Source organism: Pararge aegeria, chromosome 27 (assembly GCF_905163445.1).
Source record: "Pararge aegeria chromosome 27, ilParAegt1.1, whole genome shotgun sequence".
In the NCBI taxonomy this organism is placed as follows: domain Eukaryota; kingdom Metazoa; phylum Arthropoda; class Insecta; order Lepidoptera; family Nymphalidae; genus Pararge; species Pararge aegeria.
In genome coordinates this window covers 721471-748558 of record NC_053206.1, presented here as the reverse complement: position 1 = coordinate 748558, position 27088 = coordinate 721471, and the positions used below count along the sequence as shown (strand labels likewise).

Here is a 27088-nt window from a genome sequence, read left to right as displayed (position 1 = left end):
TACCTTAGAAATCATATTATAAAAGCGTGTACTCAATTCCACAAATGACTTCTGTACCTTTCGCAGACGATATTCAGATGACAATAATTTATGACCATTTCTTGTAAGTTGACTGTTCATATAGACTTTTTGTTTATATAAAGTCAAAGTCAAACACTTCAATATTCAAATAGGCACATAGATGGCACTTTTGATGCGTTATTATATACAAAATGTGTACATAGCAGTGAGTAGCGATGGCGATAACTACAATCGGAAATTTAAAACTAAAGCTACGAGGTTTCCAAACGCGCCCTGGTCTAGAAGAAGCCCACAAAAAACTTAGCCGGGTGTTCTTTTTGTTATCACCATCTCACATTGTCATTAGAAAATATTTAAGAAGCAACCTGGGCCCCAAGTCTGCTATTTTACAAGATTTGTCATTATGACACCATTCCATTGCAATCCAATTATCATTGTGCCAAAAGTTCGTAGTCTACTAAATTCACAATGGTCTTACAATTGGATTGTAATTGGATGATAATTGCATTGTGGTAGAAAGGGAATCAGTGTTGCCATTTGCTCAAAATGTGTTTGAGAAGTAAAATTTAAAAAACTACCATTAATTAATAATGTCCAATTAAGCGAATTTTTGATAATAAATATTTTTAAATGTTATTGATTTGTGTTCTAAAGACGAACTTTGTATCACATTTAGTAAAACAATCGAAGGAATCCAAAAAACAAATATTTTGTGTGCCAAATTTTGTCAAAAATAATTATATTTAATCTGTAACTGTCGAATTGACATTAAATTTCATTGACGTTATTTCGTGCTAGTGAAAATATATAAATTATAATCAAAACAATCCATAAACAAGAATTGAATTGAATTGAATAATCAAAACAAACGAAATGCTCAACAAAGCAAACTTCGTCGCTGCTTTTGGAGAGTTAGACAGATCAGCCTGGACACTGCGGCTGTACCAATAACGGACGTTGCCCGGCGAAGCGGCATTGGGTTGCGTACCTACGCTCAAATTTTATAAATAAATTCCCACAGAAGAGCGAAAGTAAGTAATGAAATCTTGTACTGTTTAAGCATGATATGAAGTATAAGTAGGTATCAAATTGGTGTGTTTTTTCAACAGTATCTCTGGTAATTTAATTTAAAAAAACAAATATGGGGAGTAATCAAAAAATCAATAAAATTCTTAAATTCTTTATTCATGTACGCATATCACAGGTGCTTATGAACTTGTACTTATCATGGTGGTGCGAACTACATTTTTTAACTTAAAACTAAAGCTAGGAGGTTTTCATTCCATTCTATTTTCTTTTAAAAATTTTATCTTTTATTAACTTGTGACCCATTTAAGGTATTGCACAAATTGTGACCAGCATCCCTGTAACACAGTAAAAAATAGTTGTAGAATAATTAAAAACAATAGATTAATAGGACAAAACACTATGTTTAACCCTTGGAACATATATTCTTATAATATATGCCTTTGTCGACAGTCTTTTGACAAGAGCCTGCTGCAGTGCCCAACCTTCAAGCAGACCCTGGTTTACTCGTTGAAGTCTCTGTGAACCAAGTCCTTATGTGATAGTAGAGCTGTCCAACTCGGCTCTAATCGTGAACAAAGTGATTTGCTGTTATCTGTTGAAGAATTCTGTCCTCTATCTATAAGGAATTTCATCAGATAAAATAAATAATTCTTGGAATGAATATAAAAAGGGTAACAATAAAGGTTTGGATTTCAAAATGAAATTTGCTATTTAAAGAAAAAATTATATCCTCCTGCTTTTATTGGAAGCCAGCTGAAGAGTCTTCATTTTGTACATGTATTCATTTGTAAACTAAATTACTGTAAATAAAAATCATTGTTCAGTGTCTTATCTTCATTAACTTGTATTATTTGTCTCCTCATAGATTTATAAAAATAATTTTAATAACACACAAAAGTTAAATGCCTCTTGCAGAAAAATTGCTTTAATTGTGTTGTGGCTTTTATATTGTGCCAAACACAACATGCATCTGCAATCTTGCCAGCAGTGCAATTGTTTAGAGCAAGTATGCATTACAATGCATACTTGCTCTAAACAATTACCAGAAAAAGATATTTGGAAATAAAACACTTGACCATCAAACTATGTACATGATTTACTACAGTTTTCAATCTAGGAGACCCTAACATGCTATCTAAAGCATTTTATTTACTTTACCTGAAACATTATTCCAATATACTTTTACAGCGCTCTACTGTATTGCATACAGTCACAAGTTTCATGCATAGAGTAGTGTGGTGTATCTCCCCTCTATAGTATTTAAGTTGTGGTCATCATAGTTTTCCACAGAGGAAAAACTCACCTGAAAATCCAACCAATATTAACCTTGACAATTAAAAATCTATATTGGAATTAATTAAAAAAACCTAAAATAAGTAATACCTAAAAAAAACCTCATGCCCCATTATCATTTAATGGAGTTAAGTGTTGACTGAGTGGGTGACTCTGCCACACATTGGAGTTAAGAGCAGAGCCTGGGTTGCAGGCACAATATATTTAAATCTGAGTCACAGATTGTTAAATAAACTAAAGATTATTGGCTAGATATATCACATAATATTAAAATATGAGTTCAATATTAAAGTTACTATTATAACAGTTAGGGAATGGAATACCTTAGTGTTATAATATTGCCTTACATGAACATTTGGCCTTATTATTGCCACATGTGTCCCATCTATGATATCTGAAGTAATTTTTTTCATAGAAGCTGAAAAAGCATTCTTCTTGGTAAAGTACTCAGCATATAACTGGTAAAATATAATTTCTTAACTTAGCCTTAATGGCATCCTTATCACTCTGGACATTTAACACTTTGTATTAAATTTGGTGTTAAGCACCTCCGTTATTTGTCCCACAGCTCTTGAGGCAGTGATCTGAGAAACATTGTGGGGGGCTCTCTGCCCAATCGTTATTTTTTAGAGCCAGATGCATAAAATGCTAGTGCTACCAGTAACTGCAACAGAAATACCAGCATTACAGCCATGCCATCATAACATATTCTGAGATATAGGTACTATACTTAATTAAAAAGCAACGAAAATTAAAGTTGTTTTCTTACCGTGGTTTGGGAATGCCTAAGTGGAGCGAGCCCCCACACTTGACTCATTACAGTCTGCTTCCCAAGCAACTCCTTTTTTTATAAATTCCGCATCGGGAATATCCTAAAGTAGTCTACATTGTTTCTTAGCAAGCTGCGGGCTCGACGGCGCCTGCTACGCTTAATCAAATGGTATTGAAGAACATCAATAGTCTTAGCCAACTTAAAAATATTCCACCTTAATCTGAATATTATGATCTCACACTTCACAATTGAATTGTAATCAACAATAATATTGCTAAAAGGCAATGACTGCAGAATTGCGTCTCAATGGTCTCACAATGATCAATAGAACTGTCAAAATATTAGCAGACTACCAATTCGTGCGATCATTGAATTGTCATTGTGCAGCAGACTAGCAAATGTTCATTGAAGTGTCAGTGGTTTTCCATCGGAAAATCATAATGACACCATAATGTCACCATTGTGTTAGCAGACTACCAAATATGCCAAAATTGACAATTATGAAGTCACTGATCGATCACTGACACACAATTGTAATAGCAGACTTGGGGCCCTGGTTAGAGCAATTGTTCACACCCAAGCTTTTTTATCGTTTACTTAATCCTTTATACTGTAATAGGACTTTTCTATAAGCTTTCGCTTAATACAAACTTTGAACTTTTTTAGTGACATCCCCAAGATATCAACCGGTAATTTATTGTAATAGAAATTTATAGACTAATTAGTTGTCTTGTAAGACATACTATATTATTATGAATATATTGTGAAGCTACAGTAAGTATGCCTATTTCTTTAAACTTCTCACGGAGGGATTCGCGTGATTTAAGTTTATATATCACGCGAATCCCTCCGTGAGAAGTTTAAAGGAAAAGAACCGACAGCCGAAGCTTTAACCACTGGGCTATCACCGTTAAAATGACTCAGCAGCGTACATATAAAACGAATTGTCTGTCTGCGGAATCAATTGCATACATTGGTTTAAACGAACTGAGGTCTTTGACATCAGGGTTAATGGGATAATGCGATAGGTTTCTACTCCGAATAGGGTAGAACCAGCCCTTGTAGCTCTAATTAAGATTATTATTGGTATAGATTGACATTTTATTCATATAAATAAAACGTCCAATAGAAACAATATAACTCAAAAGATTACGACATGGTCGCGGTTCCATTCTCATCTCGTAATATCTTTTTAACCATTTGTCCAAATTATATACAGTAAAAGGGAAATATGACTGTTAAATAATTTGTGTACCTTCAAGGCTAGAGTGTAGAGAAGGAGAGAGTGTGAGTGTAGAGAATAAGCTTTTTCTAGGCAAGCGTGCTCCAACCTGGACCTCATCATTGCTTACTAGCGGGCATGATTGTCGTCAAACGCTGGCCTATCGTTAATAAAAAAAAAAAAAAAAATTTTTAAATATATATCCTTCTTCTTGTTACTTAAATATAATAGTTATACATACGCTTTCGCGGACTTTTTTGTAGGCATTATCAACAACTTTTCTATAGAACACAATCATATATCTCTCATCCTCAAGGCAGTGCAGCGTTCGCAAGAAACGATCTCGGTCTACCGTATTTTCTCCGACTTACTTTCCAAATCAGACTCCCACGTAAAGTTATTAACAGTTTTCAGGTTAATATATAACCTATGGCACTCCACAATAACGTGGCTTCCTATTGGTGAAATAATTTTGAAAATTTGTTCAGTGGATCCAGAGATTACCCCTTACAACGTCACAAACTCATAAACTCACAAACGTTACCTCTTCACAATATTAGTATTCATGTAATTTAATTTAATTTTGCATCTTGATGTATCAGCAGAATAAGTTTGAACTTTATATCCTAAACACCAATAACTACACATGTTTAGCAAGTTTCTGGGAGAAGACATTATCATCATCGTATCAACCTATTCCCGCCGCTACAAGGCACGGTTCTCCTCCCACAATGAGAAGGGGTTAAGGCTTAGTCCACCACGCTGGCCCAGTGCGGATTGGTGGTGACACACCTTTGAGAACAGAGTACATTATCGAGAACACTCAGATATGCCGGTTTCCTCACGATGTTTTCCCTCACTGTTGAAGCAAGTGATATATATATTTTTTAATATATATTTTTATAAATACAGTCAAAATCTGTTATAACGACATCGAAGGGACTACTCATATTTAGTCGTAAAAACCGATAGTTGTAACAACCGGTGACAGGTATTAATAGAAAAGACAATACATGTATGTAATACGCGATTTTTCTTCGATATTGATTTGTTTTCTTTTTTGCGACATGTTACAATTTTCACAGTTAACTCATCAATATGTTTTAGTGCGTCTTGTGTAAAGATAAGTAACAAACAGACTTAAGAGGTATGACGAAGCGGGCCTTGAGGCTAGGGCATGCACGTGCTTTGTTTCTAAGAATTATAAAAGACCCTAAACTTTGTTTACTTTTACGATAATAGCCATTGACCATTATACTGTGCCAGATGTGGATACTGTTACCTATTCAAATTGTTTACAATACAGCCGGTCGTTCTACAGATATAATTTTCCGAAAACATTAACCAAATGTGGTCGCTTAATGCGGTATGTCGTAGTAAACAATGTCGTAAAAACCAATGTTTTCCGATAAGGCGGTCAAATAGCATTCAGCCAGGACCTTTGATTTTGGTCAATTTAACCAGTATGGTGTTCTAAACGATGTCGCCATAAACGGTTTTGACTGTATACTATTTATGGGTACTGAGATAGCTGATGAATATTTTTTTATGAATATAATTTATTTATTCATTAGCTTTTCAAGGGAAACAAACAGTATTATTACACATAAAAGTAATGCCGTATTTTTGTATCACATAAACCAACGAAGTTTCCACAACTTGGGATAATACACATAAATACTTTTAATATACAGAGAAACTGAAAAACATTCATGTTCATCACACAAACACTGTCCAGTTGTCGAACCCACGGCCTTGGACTCAGAAAGCAGGGTCGCTGCCCACTGCGCCAGTCGGCCGTCAATAATTGCCGAATAATTAAGTCGAGTCCTGCCCACTTGGCTAACACCGCTACACCGATATTTATTATATCGCGCTATAAATATTGGACTTTTTGAGAACTTCTCGTCTGGATGGCAGGTAGCTTAGGGCTTAGACTCTAAGCCTTAGAGCTATCAGTTACCCGCAGTACCGCATAATATCGCGTTACATAGCGACTAGCGGCTGACATTCGATACAGCCAGAGCATATAGAGACACTTCATTGCATTAATCTGTAAATCTTTATATATTTATATTTCTTGTGTGCGTGTGTATGTCACTGAACTCCTAGACGGCTGCACCGATTTGAATGAATTTTTTTGGTATACGTTTGGGTGGCACCCTGGATGGTTTAGATTCACAAATTAGCCCGACAGATAGCGCTGGGGTCCGCTAGTAATTAAATAAATATACTGCGACAACACTGACAATACACTTTTATTGCCCAGCGCATAAAAATACAGAAAAAATATTTTAAAAAGTTAACTTTTAAGTGATGAACTACTAAGACACCGGGAGGTACCTTTGCATCGTTCGAGTACATGTAGAACTGGAATGTATCGATAATGCAGTCGTATTTATATTAAATTCCCACCGACTCAGTGTCATGAACATTGCTTGTTACTAAATTATAATTTCTTTATTTTTTCTTCAAAACTATCTTTTAACTAAATAATAATAATTAGCGTTTTCGTAAAAATCCTAAATAAAAATTTATCGTTATCTAAAGTTTGATTATTTACCCACTTTATAAATTTTTCATATAAGCAGAAAAGCACTGCATACCCTAAAAATTTTGTATTACTCATAAAGGGGAAGGATTTTTCCATTTTATGCCATTTTCCTTCTTTATGCATACCCTGGTCATAAAACGTGTGCACGCCACTGCCGCAAACATAACTAGGCCTATAATCTAAAACTGAATCTACCACCGATTCGGAATGCTGATTGTACTGAGAAGAACCGGCAAGAAACTCAATACTTGCTCTTTTTACATATAACAAACAGACATATTTTAGCAGGTAAGTAGCATGGCAAATATTGTGCAGCTAATATGAAACTACTCACAATTTAGATGGTCACACAGACGTAATCGTTGAATGTCACATAGACTTTCTCGTATATAAATTAAAAAAATTCAAAATTCATTTATTTCAAGTAGGCCTAATATAAGCACTTTTGAAACGTCAAGTCTGTCTGTGTGTAGTAACTCTACCACCGGTTCGGAAGGCAGATTCTACCGAGAAGAAGCCGGCAAGAAACTCAGCAGTTGCTCTTTTCCAACATTAACAATTTACATTTTACATTTCAAAATTCATTTTTCTATCTTGGATGCTTCCAAGCAACCTTGTCATTAAGAAATTCATCAATTGTATAATAACCTCGCTGTAATAAATGTGTTTTAACACATTCTTTAAACTTATGCATTGCATGCATTGCATAAGTCACTCAGACTCATAGCACAACAACTTTTGTCATAGCTTAGTAGACAATCGTTAAAGATGGCCACAGTCTGAAACTCAATAGTCACTAAGAACAATCGTCATTTCAGCTGACAGTCAAATCGAACAAGGTCACCACGCGTTAGGGAAAATTATGAGAGTAAATTTTAACGATGCGCGCGCACACCGTCCCAAAAAACCGACACCATGAAGTTAGCTATAGATTTTTGTCTTTCAAAAAAGGGTTTGACAGTGTACACTTATCAATTGTCAGTCTGCGGGCTCATTCCGGTGATTTATTTGATTCAATTGTACAAAAATCTCAAATTTTAATGTTGAGTGAAACTTACAATTTCCGGTAATGAGATAATTGAATAATGCGTTATAATAAAACTTTCAAAGTATTAAACACTCTTTTTCTGTTGTCGTTTTTTCTACAAACTTAGAATAAGGCGGAAGATAAAAAAAATAAAACATTTTTATTACGTAATATTATCAAAATTAAGCTTAATTTAATAAACTAAGCTTAATTTTGATAATATATCATGGATTTCCGCAAAGTAACGCCTGTTTCTATCCAATATTTTTATTCCGCAAAGTAACGCCTGTTTCTATCCAATATTTTTATCTTCTCCTTTGGCGTAATAATATTATAAATGTCAATGTAGGTTTGTTTGTTACGCTTTCACGCAAAAACGACTCAACCGATCCTCATGTAACTTTGTACACATATTCTTGGAAGTGTTAGAAGTAATAAAGGATACTTTTTATCCCGACATTAAGCTCGGTTCCTTTGGAAGAGGGGATGAGTTCTGACGATTTTACACTATAACTCCGACAAATTATAACCGATTTAAATAATTATTTTTGTACTATATAGGTCATAATATGTGTTTAATTTTGCCTAAACTGTGGTTGGAGATAGAGGACAGAACTCCTCAACGGACAGCAGCAAACCCCTCATTTAAGGCTTAGCGATACTGAATACTTTAATAAATTTTTATTAGATCTACAACTAAATTTAATGCCACATCAAAAAACAAAATCAAACGCCGACGAAGTCGCGGGCAACAGCTAGTAGTAAAAAAATAAATTTAATACGAAAATACACACATCGCCATCTAGCCCCAAAGTAAGCGAAGCTTGTGTTATGGGTACTAAGGTGATTGAAGATCAAAATTAAGCTTAATTTTGATAATATATCATGGATTTCCGCAAAGTAACGCCTGTTTCTATCCAATATTTTTATTACGGCCGACTGGCGCAGTGGGCAGCGACCCTGCTTTCTGAGTCCAAGGCCGTGGGTTCGATTCCCACAACTGAACAATGTTTGTGTGATGAACATGAATGTTTATCAGTGTCTGGGTGTTTATCTGTTTATTATAAGTATTTCGTATGTATTTTATTCATTAAAACTTTCATCAATCACCTTAGTACCCATAACACAAGCTTCGCTTACTTTGGGGCTAGATGGCGATGTGTGTATTTTCGTATTAAATTTATTTTTTTACTACTAGCTGTTGCCCGCGACTTCGTCGGCGTTTGATTTTGTTTTTTGATGTGGCATTAAATTTAGTTGTAGATCTAATAAAAATTTATTAAAGTATTCAGTATCGCTAAGCCTTAAATGAGGGGTTTGCTGCTGTCCGTTGAGGAGTTCTGTCCTCTATCTCCAACCACAGTTTAGGCAAAATTAAACACATATTATGACCTATATAGTACAAAAATAATTATTTAAATCGGTTATAATTTGTCGGAGTTATAGTGTAAAATCGTCAGAACTCATCCCCTCTTCCAAAGGAACCGAGCTTAATGTCGGGATAAAAAGTATCCTATATTACTTCTAACACTTCCAAGAATATGTGTACAAAGTTACATGAGGATCGGTTGAGTCGTTTTTGCGTGAAAGCGTAACAAACAAACCTACATTGACATTTATAATATTATTACGCCAAAGGAGAAGAATAATTTCTAACGCGTGTACACATACGTTTTTGTGTGTGATATATTATATCTCTTTGTGAAAACGCTCTTATAATTGGCCATTCTGTTATTATTTAGGCTGTCAAATAAATACGCGACTTACACAATCGAGGAACGCTTTGCCAAAAAGGTCACCGGAGCTAGGCATTCCGTTTGCATCCAGACTGCAAGACTAGATATCTAGACTTTATATAGACGTGCCATCTGTAGTCCTAGTACAAGTTTTGGTCGCTCGCAGTCGACGAGTCGTTTTCGCTTATCAAACTATGTATCATCAAAGTAAAATGGACCTTATGCCGCTCGTTTTAGAGTCGCAAATCCTGTATTCCTGATTTTTGTTACACAAACGTTCTGTTTAAAGTACGATCTAAAGAATTGTAGGCAAATTTTAGCTTTAATGCAATTCAAATAAGATTCACTTCGATTCGATATTCAAATAAGTATTATTTTAATAGTAGTAAAGCTTTGACGACCTCCCTGGCGCAACGGTGCGCTGTGAATTTAAGAAGGAGGTCCCGGATTCGATTCGCGGCAAGGGCAGTTTGGGAATTGTTACTACTCTACCGACAAAGACGTGCCGCTAAGCGGTTTAGTATTCCGGTGCGATGTCGCGTAAAAACCGATTAGGGGTATGACTACCATACTCCCTAACAGGTTAGCCCGCTACCATCTTAGACAGCATTTTCACGTACCATAAGTAGAGATTTTAGTGGAGGGCTAACTTGTAGTGGAATAAAATAAAAGAGCAATTTGAGACAGAGCTTGTCCGGGGAAGTACGCCGTGCTTATTTCTGCTGCCGAGCGGTATTGTTATCGCTGCTTAGCGATAAGGCCGCCTTTTGTATCCTACTACATACTCTAGGTGTCTGTTTTTTTTGGAGTTTACTCCTTAAGAATCGATTTTCATGTATAAGGCGCCCGGTATGAGAAAAATGTGAGGAGTAAAATCTACTGATGAATGACCTCGTTACGTTTTCGCTTTGCGACGTTGCATGCCCGGCAACTGTGATGCGCAAACATGCAACGTCGCTTTCGTTTAATTAACTTATTTTTCCTATTGTGTTACCAAGGAAACCGAATGATATCTAGATAAAGACACAAACACAAATGTATAGGATAGAGTGAGATAGAAAACATTTTATTTATTTATTTACCTATTCTAGTTACCATGGAAACTAAATAATAAACATTACATTTATCCTAATAGTTCTGATACTCCACATCCACCTCAATCTCCCGTAGGCTACTTTTAAGAAGTTACACTTCCGCCGTGTGTGAATAAATTGCACATGACACAGGGCGGCATGTTGCAGGACGTGTTCCATGCCCTTTTAAGTGTTGGTCTGTTTGAAGGCTACCGTTTTCTAATTATCAGGTTAACCAACAGCTTGGTACGTCAATTATCACTATTAAAAAAAAAGTGTGCGCGTGTAACCTTTACGCGCGATTGAAGTAAAACTTTTATTATTATTTATTATTTATTGATTCAAGAGTAAAATGTTCCTTGGACTCCGACACATCATATATTCTATTTTAAATTGATATTACGAACGCCTTATTTTGGAATACTAAGTTTTATAAAAAGTATAGTGCTATAGTTATATAATGTTTACCTTACGACAATCACCTTTGTAGATCTTCCAAGTATACGTGACATTGGTGAAGTACAACGTGCCGATTTGGCACACCTAAAAGCCAAAAAAGCAAAAGAAGAAGAAGATTTTAAATTGATTATTATCACGGTCACATTTTATAATTATTTTCATTTGTTAAATAGGAAATTGAAAGTTAGATCAGCACATGCCAATATAACCTTGTCATTAAATATTATAGAATGTCGCAATCGTCAGAAAATTTTATTAATAATTTTATTTATTACAAAAGTATTAAACAAAAAAGTATATTCGTAAATTTTCAAAAACATTTGCAATTTAATTTTATTTTAACTGTTGAATTTTTGTTCTCTTTGCTATTCACAATTGATCCGTTTGAAAATATTGAAAATAAATAATACTAATTGATTGTGATATTTGCCACTAGGTGGCGTATAAGTCAAGAAGCGTGAAGTATATGACATATACTTACGACCAATACAAATTGTTATTTTTTATTAGCGGAAACTATACAGACGTCTGACGTGAGCGTTACTTAAATCAAAAAAAGCTAAGTTACTGCCTAGTCGCGCCTAAAGAAGTTTTACTTCAAAAATCCATGCTCGAAAGCGTCTCTACGATTGCGAGCGACCAAATTTTGTACTAAGGTTACTGTAGGCTACACTACTGGCGACCTTGAGACCGCCGCTCGATACTATCCTTAATGCCGCATTACCCACTGAGAGCGGCGTGCGACATCCAACCTTAGCTGCCATCGCATAGAGTGCATTTCAGCAGCGCGGGAGCTGGATCAAAACTACGTAACCAAAAGTATTATATTACCTACGTTGCTCTCTTTCGCCTCGATGGTCTAGTGCTTTATTTATTTGACTACAGAACGCGAGGTTGTTTCGATTCCTGGTTAAAGCAAAAAATATTTGGTTTAAGGTTTTCATTTTAAATTCCTTATACTAAGTGTAAACGAATTACGAAATACTGTTGAAGCGTGCATAAGTATATTCCATAAGGAATCACCCTGTTAATATATTAAATCAAAAGAAGCATATTTATTTTCCTCAGTGTTTATTTAGGACAACCCTATTGAAGATAAAAGAGCGACACGCGCATAGTACTTACGTAACGCGACGCGTACTTAATAAAGTGACAGGAATCACTTGATTTTAATTCTGCATGTGATGTTAGGGCTGTATCTGATTTATTTCAGTTAAAAGTCGTTCGACGAAAATGTGAACTTAAAATTATCGAATTTGTTTTTCGGGAGATTATTTGCCTTGTCGGGAGTCGGGAGGACATACAAAAATTCGGGAGAATCTCGCCAATTCCCGACCGTCTAGCAACCCTAGTTATCCTTCACCGTTGTAGCAAGTGATTTTTTAATTGATAAAAAACGCGCATAACTTAGAAAGGTAAGAAATGCGTGCTGGAATTCGGACTCGGCGCACCGGAACGTGAAGTCGAAGTCCTTCCCACATGGCTATCAACGTTTTCTTCGTCATAAGCGGCGTTCAAATTTGCTTCCGGCGTGCTTCCAATCACAAGAATCGCGCCAAAAGAAGTATAACATCAAAAGTCTACAAATTTTTAGCTCCTCTGTATTAATTATCTCGTACGTTAATCCCATAAGGGTTGGTCATGACGTCAGCAGAAATCCAATATGGCCGGTTATAAATTGAATCATGCTTGCCCGACATCCTGCCCTTGATAAAGCGGTCGTAGGCAAAGTAAATCCATTAAATGGCGACTAAACCAATTAATGTACTGTTATGTTTTCACGTCTCTCGATTCAATAGCATCAACCCATCACCGGCACACCACAGAGCACGGGTTTCCTCCCACAATGAGAAGGGGTTAAGGCCGTAGCCCACTACGCTGGCCCAGTACTAATTGGTGGGCTCCACACATATTTGAGGACATAATTGAGAACTGCAGTATGTCTGCAGACATAACAAAACAACAATTTCGTTTGACTGCGCAGATTGCAAGATTCACGCCTGTCACAAGCCTGTCGTACCCAATCACCCCGCGGGACAATGTGTCTTATCGGCTAAGTTTGTTGTGGGCTTCTTAGACCAGGGCGCGTTTAGAACCCTCGTAGCTTTAGTTTTAAGTTGACGAATTCAGTTAACGCCATCAACTCACTTCTATGTCCTATTTAACATGTAACGTACGCATCTAAAGTGCCATCTATGTGCGTATTTGAATAAAGAAATATTTGACTTTGACTTTGACTTTGGAAGGTCAGGCGTCCACGTCGTTTGAAGTCGCGACGAAAACCCATTCCTACTCACAAGAAATCAGAAATCCAACGCAGACAAAGTCGCGGGCGTCCGCTAGTTGAAAATAAGCAAGCGTTAAAACCACGGTAAATTAAGTTCAAAAACCCTGCGCGAGGGGTCGCAGCGGCAACGCAACGGCGCGGCGGGCGCACACGTGCTTCTAAAAGCCGTTTGAGAGTGACACAAAGCCTAACGACTAAACGCGACAAGCCGGGCGCATTAATGCACTCTTGAACACTACACGCGCGCCAAGTTACAAGCGGAAGCGATTTTCTAACCTACTTTTTTATATGAATATAGTAGGTTTATAGTTTAATTCGTGTAATTCCGTCAACTGAAACAACTACAATGTGTTGCTCTGTAACAACAAAGATTTATTTCATTAGTTTTATTACATTACGCTACATTTAAATTAGAGAATATTGAAACTCTAAAGAAATATACTTTCTCTACATGTAAACGCAATAAAGTCACAAAGTATTATATAATCTAGTGTTCAAGATATATTGTTTTAAATATTGGATAGAAGCAGGCGTTACTTTGTGGAATTCCATTATATATTATTAAAATTAATTATTAAATCTTAACAATTATTCATTGTTGTCTGCCCTGGACTGCAATCTCCTCAGGTGGAAAGTGATGATGCAGTCTAAGATGGTAGCAGGCAGTCCAACTATGAGCCTGATATATGTTAACTAAAGAGTATATATAGACGTTGAGATCATATCGCACCGGAACACTAAATCGCTTAGCGGCACGTCTATGTCTTTGGAGTGGTAAGTAGCCACGGCCAAAGCCTTCCACCAGATTCAAATTCAAATTCAAATTCATTTATTTCAAGTAGGCCTACTTTATAAGCACTTTTGAAACGTCAAGTATGCATGTTTGTGTGACTCTACCACCGGTTCGGAAAGCAGATTCTACCGAGAAGAGCCGGCAAGAAACTCAGTAGTTGCTCTTTTCCAACATCAACATTTACAATCATTTTGCTATCTTGCGGGAGATGAGAGCGAGGCTGGCTGCTTCCATTCTACCTTGTCATTGAGGAATTCATCAAGTGTATAGTAACCTCGCTGTACTAGATGCGTTTTTACACATTTTTTAAATGTATGCATTGGTAGGTCAAGAATTTCCTTAGGAATCATGTTGTAAAAGCGTATACTCAACCCCACAAAGGAGTTCTGCACCTTTCGCAGACGATATGCAGACCAGAGACACACCAGAAAATTCAGGAATTATAAATTTTAGAATTGCCCGTTATACATAGCGCTCACCGTTGCGCCACGGCGGTCGTCAAGTCGATTTGAAAAAAAAAGAAAGCATTTTACCATATTGTGGTAGCGTAAATCTTTGATTTGAAATTTGTCATAGTTTATTTAGTGTATTCTACTAGTAACGCCCTTTCATTTGATACCAATATTGTTATGTAATATACGTAATCCGCCATTTTGTGACGGCGGCCATCTTAAATCGAACATGGCGAAGTATACTCTCGACTAATTCACCTCTATTCAAACTAAGGAAACAAAATCATAATCGGTTGATCTGTTTGGAGAATACGATACCACAGGTAAAAGCACAAACACACACTTCACAAATACATACACAGACACGACAAACTTATAAAACACCGTCGTTTTTGCGTCGGGGGTTAAAAAAAACCTTTTCAGACTAAACCAGCGTTTCCTTTAGTGAACGCGCGACGCCCGGTGCATTAATGCAAACCTCAACACCTTTCTGATACTCTAAGTCATAAGATGTAGCGATTTTGATAATATTTATACAACTTCTAACCGAATCACGAAATAATGTTCAAGGATGCATAAGTATATTTCATAAGGAATAACCCTGTAAAATATTAAAACAAAAGAAGCATCTTTAGTTTTTCATACAAACGAATTCAAAACTTTCGTAAGTGTTTACTTACCGCATAGTACCTAGGCTGCGCGAAGCGTACCTAATAAAGTGACAGGAGTCACATGATTTTAATTTTGCATGTGATATGGCAGCCTAATCACTACCGTTCTCAAAGTAGGAAAAAAACGATTAATATATAACAAAATCGATTATTTTTATAAGAAAAATCGATTATTTATTAATCGATTTTTCTGGGTTTAAAGTAAAACCGATTAATTGAAAATCGTTTTTTTATGTACTATGTCACATCCCTACCATAATGGCAAACTAATCACTGCCGTTCGTCCATCAATGAAACACGATACACGATTTCTCACGATACTCTACTTTATTACACACTTGTACTATATCTGGTTTTGAACTGACAGTACTTAAATCGACATCTGTACTTATATTCTGGGAATAAAACAACGATAGCGCGATCCCAAAGGGTGATCACGCCATCTATCGACAGGGAAGGTAATCTGCGCGAACAGTGTTAGGGCTGTATCTGATTTCTTTCAGTCAAAACTATGGCAGTGGTTTACTCAAAAACTATTAGGTTTTCGGTTTCATGGATAAGTCTCAGAGACAGTACATAATTTTCCTCCACAGCCTATGAAGTATTATTTCGTTTTGGGAGGCTTACTGGTACTAGCCACGGTGGTACTTGTATATTATGACGGTAGATCAGAATAGGGCGTGGTTGCCGGTTGGCATTTTTTAGAACTTCTTCTTTGCATGCCATGCTGAGTGTTACTCTGTTTATAGGCGACGGTTTTCCACTTACCATCAAGCGGGCCATCTGCTTGGTTAGTCAATTATAACTATTAAAAAAATACTCGCATCGACTTGGTAGAGATAAGAAAAAACAAATTGATTGCATTTCCAAATAACCACAAACCTCAAAACCCTAGAATGATTGAAGTGAAAAAAAAACATTAAAAATGTAAAGGCGACGGTTTTCCACATTCCATCTGGTGGACCATCCGCTTGGTTCGTCAATTATTACTATTAAAAAAAACGCATCGACTTGTTAGAGATAAAAAAAACAAACTGATTGCATTTCCGAATAAAAAATCACACCTCAAAACCCTAGAATGAGTGAGGAAAAAAAACATTAAAAATGTAAAAAAAAAATTAAAATTATAATGGCCGGAACGCGTAACGTGAGCGAGCCGCCGCGCTCCACTGCGTACTACTACGCCGACCTTGAGAAAATCAAACGTCAAAACGGCGACCTACAAGATGGTGGATACATTCAACACAACTGCGTCCAAGACGCCAGACAGGATCAAAATTTGAATGAGCTCAGCGAATACGTTGAAACAAACGAGGTTATAAATGATACGGGAACTAAGGAAGTGCCACCGTTCAGAGACAGGTGGAGCCCAGAGTATTCCACTCCGGAAAATGGCGTCAAAATCGGCGAAACCTATTCCACAGCTGGGACCTTCCCAATGCCGGAACCGAAAGAGAAGGAGCCATTACTGGCTGAATTGGAGATCGTCGGTCGGGTTCCGTTGACCCAGTTAGAGTCTGGTCAGACAGTTAGGAGAAGCAGGAGTTGGTATTTATGCTGTCCGGATATAGGTGAAGAGGAGGCGTGCAGGCAGTCCTCCTGGAGGTACTCCAGTCTTCGCCCCGTCACCGCGCCTCCTGCACCACGCCACCATGGTGAAATCCAGGTGAGTTCCACTCATATAACGGCTGATAGACAGCGACCCTTCTTTCTGAGTCCATGGCCGTCCGTGGGTTTGAAACACCCAGACAATGAGAAATGTTTTCCAGTGTCTCGGTGTTTATCTGTATATAATTTATGTATATTATTCACAAAAATGTTTATTGGTCATCTTAGGACTCATAAAACAAGCTCCGCTTACTTTGGGGCTAGATGGCCATGTGTGTATTGACGTGGTATATTTATTTATTTAGAAATCTTGCTCCAAGTTTCCCGGAGGTGGTCTCTAAATTATGGCACTTTTAATATAATGTTACAATCTCTTGGTAGTTCTTCTGTCTCCTGTGTATCGTAATAGGGATGTCTTCTAAACGATGGTTTCGAAGAAGTCCCTATTTTTTTAATATGGTCATGTCGAAATTCCTCAAAAAATCGAAATAAAAATCGATAACTCCAAAACTATAAAAAATCACGGAACATACATGGGGTGATTCGGGTACCCCACAACATACCGGACCTAATTTTATTTTATGACGTCAACTGACCGGCCACCCAGTATATATATAATATACAGATAAACACCGCGGCACTGAAAAACATTCATGTTAATTTTCCACTTGTGCGCCAGTGCTCTGAGAGTTGATAAAGCTGTGAGAGAAGATACACTTTTATCCTTTCCCCGGGGAGATAATTGTCTCTTGCCCATTCTAGCTGTGATGGGCGCGTTTGGAACCCTCGTAGCTTTAGTTTTAAGTTGTCAAATTAAGTTATCACCATCAACTCACTTCTATGTCATATTTCACATGTAACGTACGCATCTAAAGTGCCAAGTCTTTTACTTTGGCTTTATAGAAAAAGCTCGTTCCAGAAGCAGAGCTAATGACGACGATGCCAATAGATTATATTAAGCATTGTTAATATTATCATTAGTATTCAATTCGCATTAATTCAAGTATTTGGACATCGATATAACTGCATTGTGGTTTGTGGAACAGGTACACTGCCAGTCCTAATATAGTGAGCGTATTTTTGGTCAGCGGTGTACAGTATACATAATAATGTTCACAGACTAAAATCCTACTTCTGAAATAAATGTTATACCAACTAAAAAAGGGTAAAAACAATAAAAACGCATTAGTAGTTATACTTCTTTGGCGTAAAGATAAAAATCTTTTCAAAAATTTTATCTAACGCCTCATTCTAAGTTTGTAGAGAAAACGACACCTACAATAGAAAAAGGGATACATTGAAAGTTTTATTTTATCTAGTTATCTCAAAATCGGATTTTCACTGAACATTAAAATTTGAGATTTTTGTACAATTGAATCAATATAAAGTGTGTTAAAATCACCGGAATGAGCCCGCAGACTCTGACAATTGAAAGTGTACACTGTCAAACCTTATAGCTATTTTCAGGGTGCCAGTTTTTTTATGACGGTGTGCGCGCGATTCGTAAAAATGAGCTGGCGGCCGATGTATTCCCCTCTCACTTGGTTTCGCAACTACCTTCACCCTGTTAAAATCGTGTAACCATGCGTATTTCGTTACTTCGTATAATTTCACTCGCATGATTTTTTCCTTACGTCGCTAAAGAAGTATAACTTCAAAAATCATAAATGAAGCTGAAATAATAAGTGCTACAACTAGTTTTCAGTTCAAAAATATGAAACTACTAACTTACATTGCGCAACCCGTACATGCGTGATTTTATGTTGTGTGCATGTTCGTCGGATAGCAGCAATCGCGGCTGATGGCCATCTTGGATTTGATATTTTTCATTGTGTATGGTTTTCTACTAAAAAAAATTTTTCATCTGATACCCATATTGACAGAATTGTGAACACACACACACACACACACACCCACACAAACAAACAAACAAACAAACACACACACACGTCATACTTATAATTCTGCCAGATTTTATTAGGAAAACTGAAAATACCTCATAGCATGCTTTGAAAGTGATAATACGATATCTTACTTATGTTTTTAAAATTCATAAAATTATTTGATTTAAAAAAAATGGCTGCGCTCAAACTGGGTGTACATACGTTACATTATATTAAGTATTAGATTTATTTTAAATATAACATTATGTATTGTGCTCAATAAATTAAAAACCCCTTCGTTTGCGCCGGGGATTAAAAAGTACCAGGCAAACATGTACACTCAGGAGATGTTTTGGTATATGGACAAATAAAGTCATGTCGCTCTTATAATACGGAAAAGATCTATAACTTATTGCATAAGAACTCACCTTTCACTCACTAATGGCTTGAGACAACGTAGGTTAGCGCATTGTGCTGCCGAAACTGGGCTACACCAGCCTCCAGTTATAAAAGATACAGAAATCTAAGCGACATTCATTGAAATGCAGTTTGTGAACGTTTGACTGTGTCGACAACACTCGAGCGATAGAAAGCGATCGTCCTCCATTTGGTGACCCAATTCCGTTCAGAAATGTTTGGATTGCGCCTCCACAAAAGAAACGGGTTAATGTTAACAGTTTTGTGTTACGAAACTCGGATTTTAGCTTCCTGATGCGAGATGAGACAAATGGTTTTTCAAAAGAATATACCTGTAGCCTTAGTACAATTTTTGCTCGCAATCGAGATTTTTTCGCATATCAAACTCGGTATCGCGTCTATGTATAAAGTACCTACTTATTGAAAAATTTACAACCACACTCGCCCTTACGATTTTCGGAAGGTTCCCTCGATTTCTCTGGTCTGCCATCATCCTTCATTTTCTTATCATCGGACAATCTTTGGTATATCGGATAGAAGCAGGCGTTACTTTGCGGAAATCCATAATATATTATGAAAATTAAGCTTAATTTGCTATACCCCACGAACAGCAGGAGAATCAGTATGGTGTATTTTTTTTTTTTTTTTAGGGAGCGGTCTACGAAACTTTCATACTTTATTCATATACGTTTTTTTTTTAAATTTATAATTACTTAAATCCGTATACTCCACAACTAAGTTGACTTAACAATTATTCATTGTAAAGTCGAGGGTACATTGCCGAGGATCTGTTTGGTGTGGAGTATACGGATTGAAGTAATCATAAATTACACCATACAGATTCTCCTGCTGTTCGCGGAGTATAGCAAATTAAGCTTAGTTTTCATAATATACTTTGGAATATCTTCTTTCCAACAAAAAAGAATCATCAAAATGGGTTCATAAACGACTAAGCTATCCGCGAACAAACATAAAAAATCTAATTGCGAACCTCCTTTTTTGAAGTCGGTTAAAAATTGACATAATGTCACTCGTTTTAGAGTCTCGAATCCCGTACTTCTGATTTTTGTTTCACATACATTCTCTCAAAAGCCCGAGCAAAAAACGCACATAACTTAGTAAAGTTAAAGGTGCTTGCGAACTCGGCCCCCCGAAAGGGAACTCGAGCTCCTACGCACTGCGCTATCACCGCTTCAAAATTGAGGATTGTATTATCATATTTTTCATATTTCCTATCGATTAAAGGTTATTAAAAAAAACCGAGCCGAGTTCGAATCCCAGCACACCTCGAACTTACTAAATTATGTGCGTTTTAAGTAAGGATTTTAAGGATTGCAGGCAAATTTGAGTTTTAATTAAATGCATTTAAGATCTATTTTACTCAGATGTTCAAATATTTTCTTCATCATCATACCAACTCATAGCCGGCCCACAATTAGTTGGACGGCTTTACCCCTCGGTAAGGCCGTAATCCACCACAGTTCTCATTAAGGGGGCAGTCCATCACGCTGGTGCAGTGCGAATTGGTGGACTCGACACACTTCGAGAACATTATTTCTGTGCGGGATATGCTACGCTCGACCGTAACAATAAAAAAAATATATATATATATATACTACGACACTACACACATCGCCATCTAGCCCCAAAGTAAGCGTAGCTTGTGTTATGGGTACTAAGATGAGCAACGAGCAAAGAAAAGAGCAACTGCTGAGTTCCTTGCCGGCTTCTTCTCGGTTTTATCCGCCTTCCGAACCGGTGGTAGAGTCACTACACACGGACAGACTTGACGTTTCAAAAGTGCTTGTATTATGCCTACTTGAAATAAATGAATTTTGAATTTTGATGACTGATGAATATTTTTATGAATAATATACATAAATACTTATAATATATTCAGTTGTGGGAATCGAACCCACGGCTTTGGACTCAGAAAGCGGGTGATTGCGAGGTCCGAACATTCATTTTTGGAAGTTGTATATATAGGCATTCTCCGTGAACACTTCGCTAGCGCGATGCAGGATTTTTGCGGCGCCATCTAGTTCCGTAATGTGGAGACCGCTACATTTCCCTTCACCGTTGAAGCAAGTGATATTTTAATACCTTAAAACGCACATAACTTAGTAAAGTTAAAGGTGCTTGCGAACTCGGCCCCCCGAAAGGGAACTCGAGCTCCTACGCACTGCGCTATCACCGCTTTAAAAATGAGGATTGTATTATCATATTTCGTATCTATTAAAGGTTATTAAAAAAAAACCGAGCCGAGTTCGAATCCCAGCACACCTCGAACTTACTAAGTGAGGAAACCTGCGTGCCGGTGAGATCTACATAATGTTCTCAAAGGTGTGGAGTCCACCAATCCAAATTACTATGGGGTAATGCTGCTGATATTGGTACTATTTTCGTGCTGCAGAAGAAGGCTGTTCGTGCGATCTATAAAATGGGTCCGAGAGAGTCATTGAGAGATAAATTTAAAGATGTTAAAATAATGACTCTATAAACAATACATATTTGAAAATTTAATGTATGTTCACAAAAATGTATCAAAATTTAAAAGAAAATGTGACTGCAATAATTTGAACATTAGAAGCAAAAATAAACAGACTACACAAAATAAGCAATTCATTTAAAGGAAATTGTATACAATTTTACAATAAATTACCGGTAGATATCCTGGGGATGTCACTAAAGAAGTTCAAAGTTTGTATTAAGCGAAAGCTTATAGAAAAGTCATATTATAGTATAAAGGATTACGTAAACGACAAAAAAGCTTGGGTGTAAACAATTGCTCTAACCAGGTTGCTTCTTGAATATTTTCTAATGACAATGTGAGATGCTGATAACAAAAAGAACACCCGGCTAAGTTTGTTGTGGGCTTCTTCTTAGACCAGGGCGCGTTTGGAACCCTCGTAGCTTTAGTTTTAAGTTTACGATTGTAGTTATCACCATCACTACTCACTGCTGTTTACACATTTTGTATGTAATAACGCATCAGAAGTGCCATCTATGTGCCTATTTGAATAAAGATATATTTGACTTTGACTTTGACTAAAATCCGCACTGGGCCAGCGTGGTGGACTACGGCCTTAACCCTTTCTCATTGTGGAAGGAGACCCGTGCCTTGTAGCGGCGGGAATAGGTTGATACGATGATGAAGAATATATTCAAAAAAATACAACCGTTGTCGACACAATAAGGACAACGGAAAACAGTTTCATGTTTTCACTTGTTTTTCTTTTTCCAGGTGGCAACCCAAAGCAGCGGGCGGGCGGACGACGTGGTAACACTGCGCGCCGAGAGGGACGCTCTAGCTCGAGCGCTGTCGGCGGAGAGGCAGCGAGCCGCCGCTGCAGCCAGAGCCCACGACGCCAGGCTGGCTGAGCTGCACGGTGTCATCGCAGAGCTGGTCAGGCGGCGAGCGGCCGACAAACTAACCAAAGCGATACCAGAGGAAGAGGTGTCAGGTATAACCAATGCAAATAAATCAAATTAAAACATTTTTTTTTATTACTAGCTGTTGCCCGGGACTTCGTCTGCGTTTGATTTTGTTTTTTTTTGATGTGGAATTCATAAAAAATTCATCATCATTCATGAAAAATAAGTTAATTAAACGAAAGCGACGTTGCATGTTTGCGCATCACAGTTGCCGGGCATGCAACGTCGCAGAGCGAAAACGTAACGAGGTCATTCATCATGAGATTTTACTCATCACATTTTTCTCATACCGGGCGCCTTATATATGAAAATCGATTCTTAAGGTGTATGTGTCATACATTTTTACTATGATGTTAGTATATTATTATAAGACTAGCTGTTGCCCGCGACTTCGTCTGCGTTTGATTTTGTTTTTTGATGCGACATTCAATTTAGTTGTAGTTTAAAAAAAAATTAAAGTAATTCAGTATCGCTAAGCCTTAAATGAGGGGTTTGCTGCTGTCAGCTGAGGAATTTGAACCACATTCAGATCTACACAAAGTTTGGGCAAAATTAAACACATATTATATATAACCCTCTATAGTACAAAAATAATTATTTAAATCGGTTATAATTTGTCGGAGTTATGGTGTAAAATCGTCAAACACTCAGCCCCTATCCCAAAGGAACCGAGCTTAATGTCGGGATAAAAAGTATCCTATATTACTTTTAACACTTCGAAGAATATGTGTACAAAGTTTCATGAGGAACGGTTATGTAGTTTTTGCGTGAAAGCGTAACAAACAAACTTACATTGACATTTATAATATTAGTAGATAGATAGAGTAGGGATGTAACAGGAAGCCAACGTTATATACAATGCCTTAAATCTATATATATAAAAGAAAGTTGTGTTAGTTACACCATTTATAACTCAAGAACGGCTGGACCAATTTTTTATGTTATCAGATTTATTGGATTTCTCTTAGACCGGAATAGGATGATAACTATTAAAATGAACCCTTCATAAAAAAAAAAAAGAAAAACAAAATCATCCGTGGTATATTTTGTTATACATACATATACATTATACATTGTATACCCCACTTACAGGCTAACTCAGCATGCATTATGAAATATAGACGTTTTTCAATATTAAGAAAATATTACTTAAGAGATAAATTTAAAAAAAATACATAAGATACTAAAAATTGTAATAAAAATCAAAATAAAAATTAAAGAGGATTACGTTTTTTCAATTTTGGACTTAAAACTCAGAGCGGAATTGTGAAAAATATCTAAATCAGCTTTTTATAAATGCACAATTGTAGGCTGAGACAATTCTATTTTTTGTAAAAGAGTTGTAAAAACATACTTACTATTTCAAGTCCAAGATGAGTGTCTTCGGCAATTTGAAGGCCGACTTTCGCAGTGGACAGCGACCCTGCTTTCTGAGTCCAAGGCCGTGGGTTCGATTCCCAGAACTGGAAAACTCAAATTCAAATTCAAATTCAAAATTCATTTATTTCAAGTAGGCCTAATATAAGCACTTTTGAAACGTCAAGTCTGTCTGTTTGTAGTGACTCTACCACCGGTTCGGAAGGCAGATTCTACCGAGAGAAACTCAGCAGTTGCACTTTTCCAACACCAATAATTTACATTTTACATTTTAACATTCATTTTTCTGTCTTGTGAGAGATGTAAGCGGAGCCGGACGCTTCCAAGCAACCTTGTCATTAAGAAATTCATCAATTGTATAATAAACTCGCAGTAATAAATGTGTTTTAACACATTCTTTAAATGGTGGTAATTATGCATTGGTAGGTCCAAAATTACCTTGGGAATCATATTATAAAAGTGTATACTCAATCCCACAAATGACTTCTGCACCTTTCGCAGACGATATGCAGATGTCACTAATTTATGACCATTTCTTGTAAGTCGACTGTTTATATCCACTTTTTGTTTATAAAGACTAATATGTTGTCTTACAAATACTATATTGTTATAAATATATTGTGAGGCTCTGCTTACCTTATACCAAATTATGCTTAAATTTAATAATATATCATGGAATTTCGCAAAGTAACGCCTACTTCTAGCCAATATGTAATCAGCAGTCACTTTCAGACGAGTGCGAGTCCACGACGCAGCCGGCGGGCGAACTTGAAAACGACCCGGACATGTCCCGGACAGAGCTAGTGAGTAAATTTTGAACTGAAACAAGATTTGCACGCTCGCAATTGTAGAGTCGTTTCCGAATATCAAACTTCGTATCGTCACAAAATTTTTGAAGTTATACTTCATTTGACAAGCACTTCCGGGGGAGCGAATTCCTGTCCCAGCACCGACTTTTCTAAGTTACGTGCGTTTTAAGCAATCAAAATATCACTTGCTTCAACGGTGAAGGAAAGCATCGTGAGGAAACCTGCATACCTGAGTGTTCTCCATAATGTTCTCAAAGGTGTGTGGAGTCCACCAATCCGCACTGGGCCAGCGTGGTGGACTACGGCCATAATCCTTGGAGTATTATTATGAATAGTTTTATATTACAGTTTATAATCCGAGTACAGTTGTCACTTACAGGTATACACAACATTGAAGTTAGTCCGGTTAAAAATAATTAAATTAAATTGAAAGCGAAAATAGTAAGAATAATAGAAATAATTTTGCACAGACATAATCAAGTAGCCAGGATAGTTCATCAACAACTTGCTCTTCGGTTTGGCCTTATCGATTTTGAGACGGCTTACTATAGGTACGACCCGGCGTCAGTTCTTGAAAATAGCAGTGCATTGCTCTACTGGGATCGAACGATTATCACTGACAGGTATGTTACAGCTAATAGACCTGATATAGTGCTAGTCGATCGATCAGTGCGCCGTGCAATAATTGTTGACATTACTATTCCACATGACGATAATCTGGTGAAAGCTGAAAAGGAAAAAGTATCTAAATACTTGGACCTTGCTCACGAGATTACCGCCATGTGGAATGTTGAGTCGACCGTTGTTGTTCCGATCGTTGTTTCAGTCAATGGTCTTCTCGCGAAAAGCTTCGACCAACATCTCAAGAAGCTTTCCCTTGGTTGTTGGATCAAGGGTCGGATACAGAAGGCAGTAGTCCTTGAAACCGCGCGTATTGTTAGGAGGTTCCTCACTCTGGAGCTCTGACCACCGGTTGCTTGGGCATTCAAAAGCCCCGCAAGCGGAGGGTGGAAGTTTTTTTTTTTATAAATTTTTAATTGTGTTTTTAATGTATATTTAAGCATTGTTAATAATTTAAAAAAAAAGAAAAATAATAAATGATAGAAAAAATAGAAATAATATTTAAAAAAAATAATGATAATACAAACACTAAATTGTGATGACTTACGGATCTGATACGTGCTCGCTAACTATGGGCCTCATAAGAAGGCTCAGAGTCACTCAGCTGGCGATTGAGAGAGCTATGCTAGGAGTATCTCTACGTGTTCAAATCAGAAATAAAATCCGTAGAAGAACTAGAGTTACCGACATAGCTCAGCGAGTCGCGAAGCTGAAATGGCAATGGGCGGGGCACATAGCTCGGAGAACCGATGGACGTTGGGGTTTAAGGTGCTGGAATGGCGACCCCGCACCGGTAATCACAGCGTAGGTCGGCCCCCAACGCGGTGGACAGATGACATCAGGCGAGTCGCTGGAAGCGCCCAGGACCGTGTATTGTGGAACTCCCTACAAAAGACCTATGTCCAGCAGTGGACGTCGATTGGTTGAGATGAGAGAGTATGGTAGAAATAATCATAATTTTAAATGACAAAGTGAGATGGTGATAAATTAAAAACACCCGGCTAAGTTTGTTGTGGGCTTCTTCTTAGACGAGAATGCGTTTGGAACCCTCGTAGCTTTAGTTTTCAGCATCTCACTACCGTGTAATTCTCATGTAGGCATGGTGGGTTACAAAGAGCTGAGAGCACGGAGGGAATTTACACTCGTGGCTTATATTGTAGAGGTAATGCGAGGTAGGACACACAATCCGGACGTGCTAATGCAAGTAAGGTTGTGTGTATGTGAGGCGGAGGCGACGGCCGACACTGCTGGAAGTACCGATTGGGCGGACAAATTTATTAAAAGAGGCACCAATGACGCGCGCCCTCCGCATCCTCAATGTCATATCAGAGCAATGTGATTTGTATTGTTGCGCTCTGAGTGAATTCACGAGGATCGCAATGTGGGTTATTTGTTACCCGAATAGGTAATTAAATATTATAATGTTAAGATTATGTAAAAAAAAAAAGCTACACTATCGCATTAGGTTTAAGTATTCTGTAATGATAGTGTTAGAATAAGAATATAAATAAATAATAAATAAATAAATAAATGTAATGTACGCATCAAA

General features: G+C 37.2%; 1 protein-coding gene and 1 long non-coding RNA gene across 9 annotated transcripts in view; one reads left to right on the top strand and one right to left on the bottom strand.

The window, feature by feature from the left end:
* Positions 1-27088, top strand: part of LOC120635684 — a 52952-nt gene that overhangs the window by 15765 nt on the left and 10099 nt on the right. For 2 of the 8 annotated variants that reach the window (XR_005659298.1, XM_039906784.1), the window contains exons 2-4: positions 16139-17055; positions 22542-22761; positions 24842-24912. Coding sequence is in view for 7 of the 8 variants with exons in the window: in XM_039906784.1 (XP_039762718.1) it covers positions 16519-17055; positions 22542-22761; positions 24842-24912 (828 nt within the window). In the remaining variant the exon portion in view is untranslated. The remainder of the gene's footprint in view (positions 1-16138; positions 17056-22541; positions 22762-24841; positions 24913-27088) is intronic. The other 6 variants (XM_039906789.1, XM_039906788.1, XM_039906785.1 and 3 more) reach the window with 4 other exon arrangements.
* LOC120635686 lies at positions 1186-2271 on the bottom strand. Its single transcript, XR_005659299.1, has 2 exons — positions 2209-2271; positions 1186-1385 (listed from the first exon to the last, which is right to left on the bottom strand). It is a non-coding gene; the product is annotated as an uncharacterized LOC120635686 (long non-coding RNA).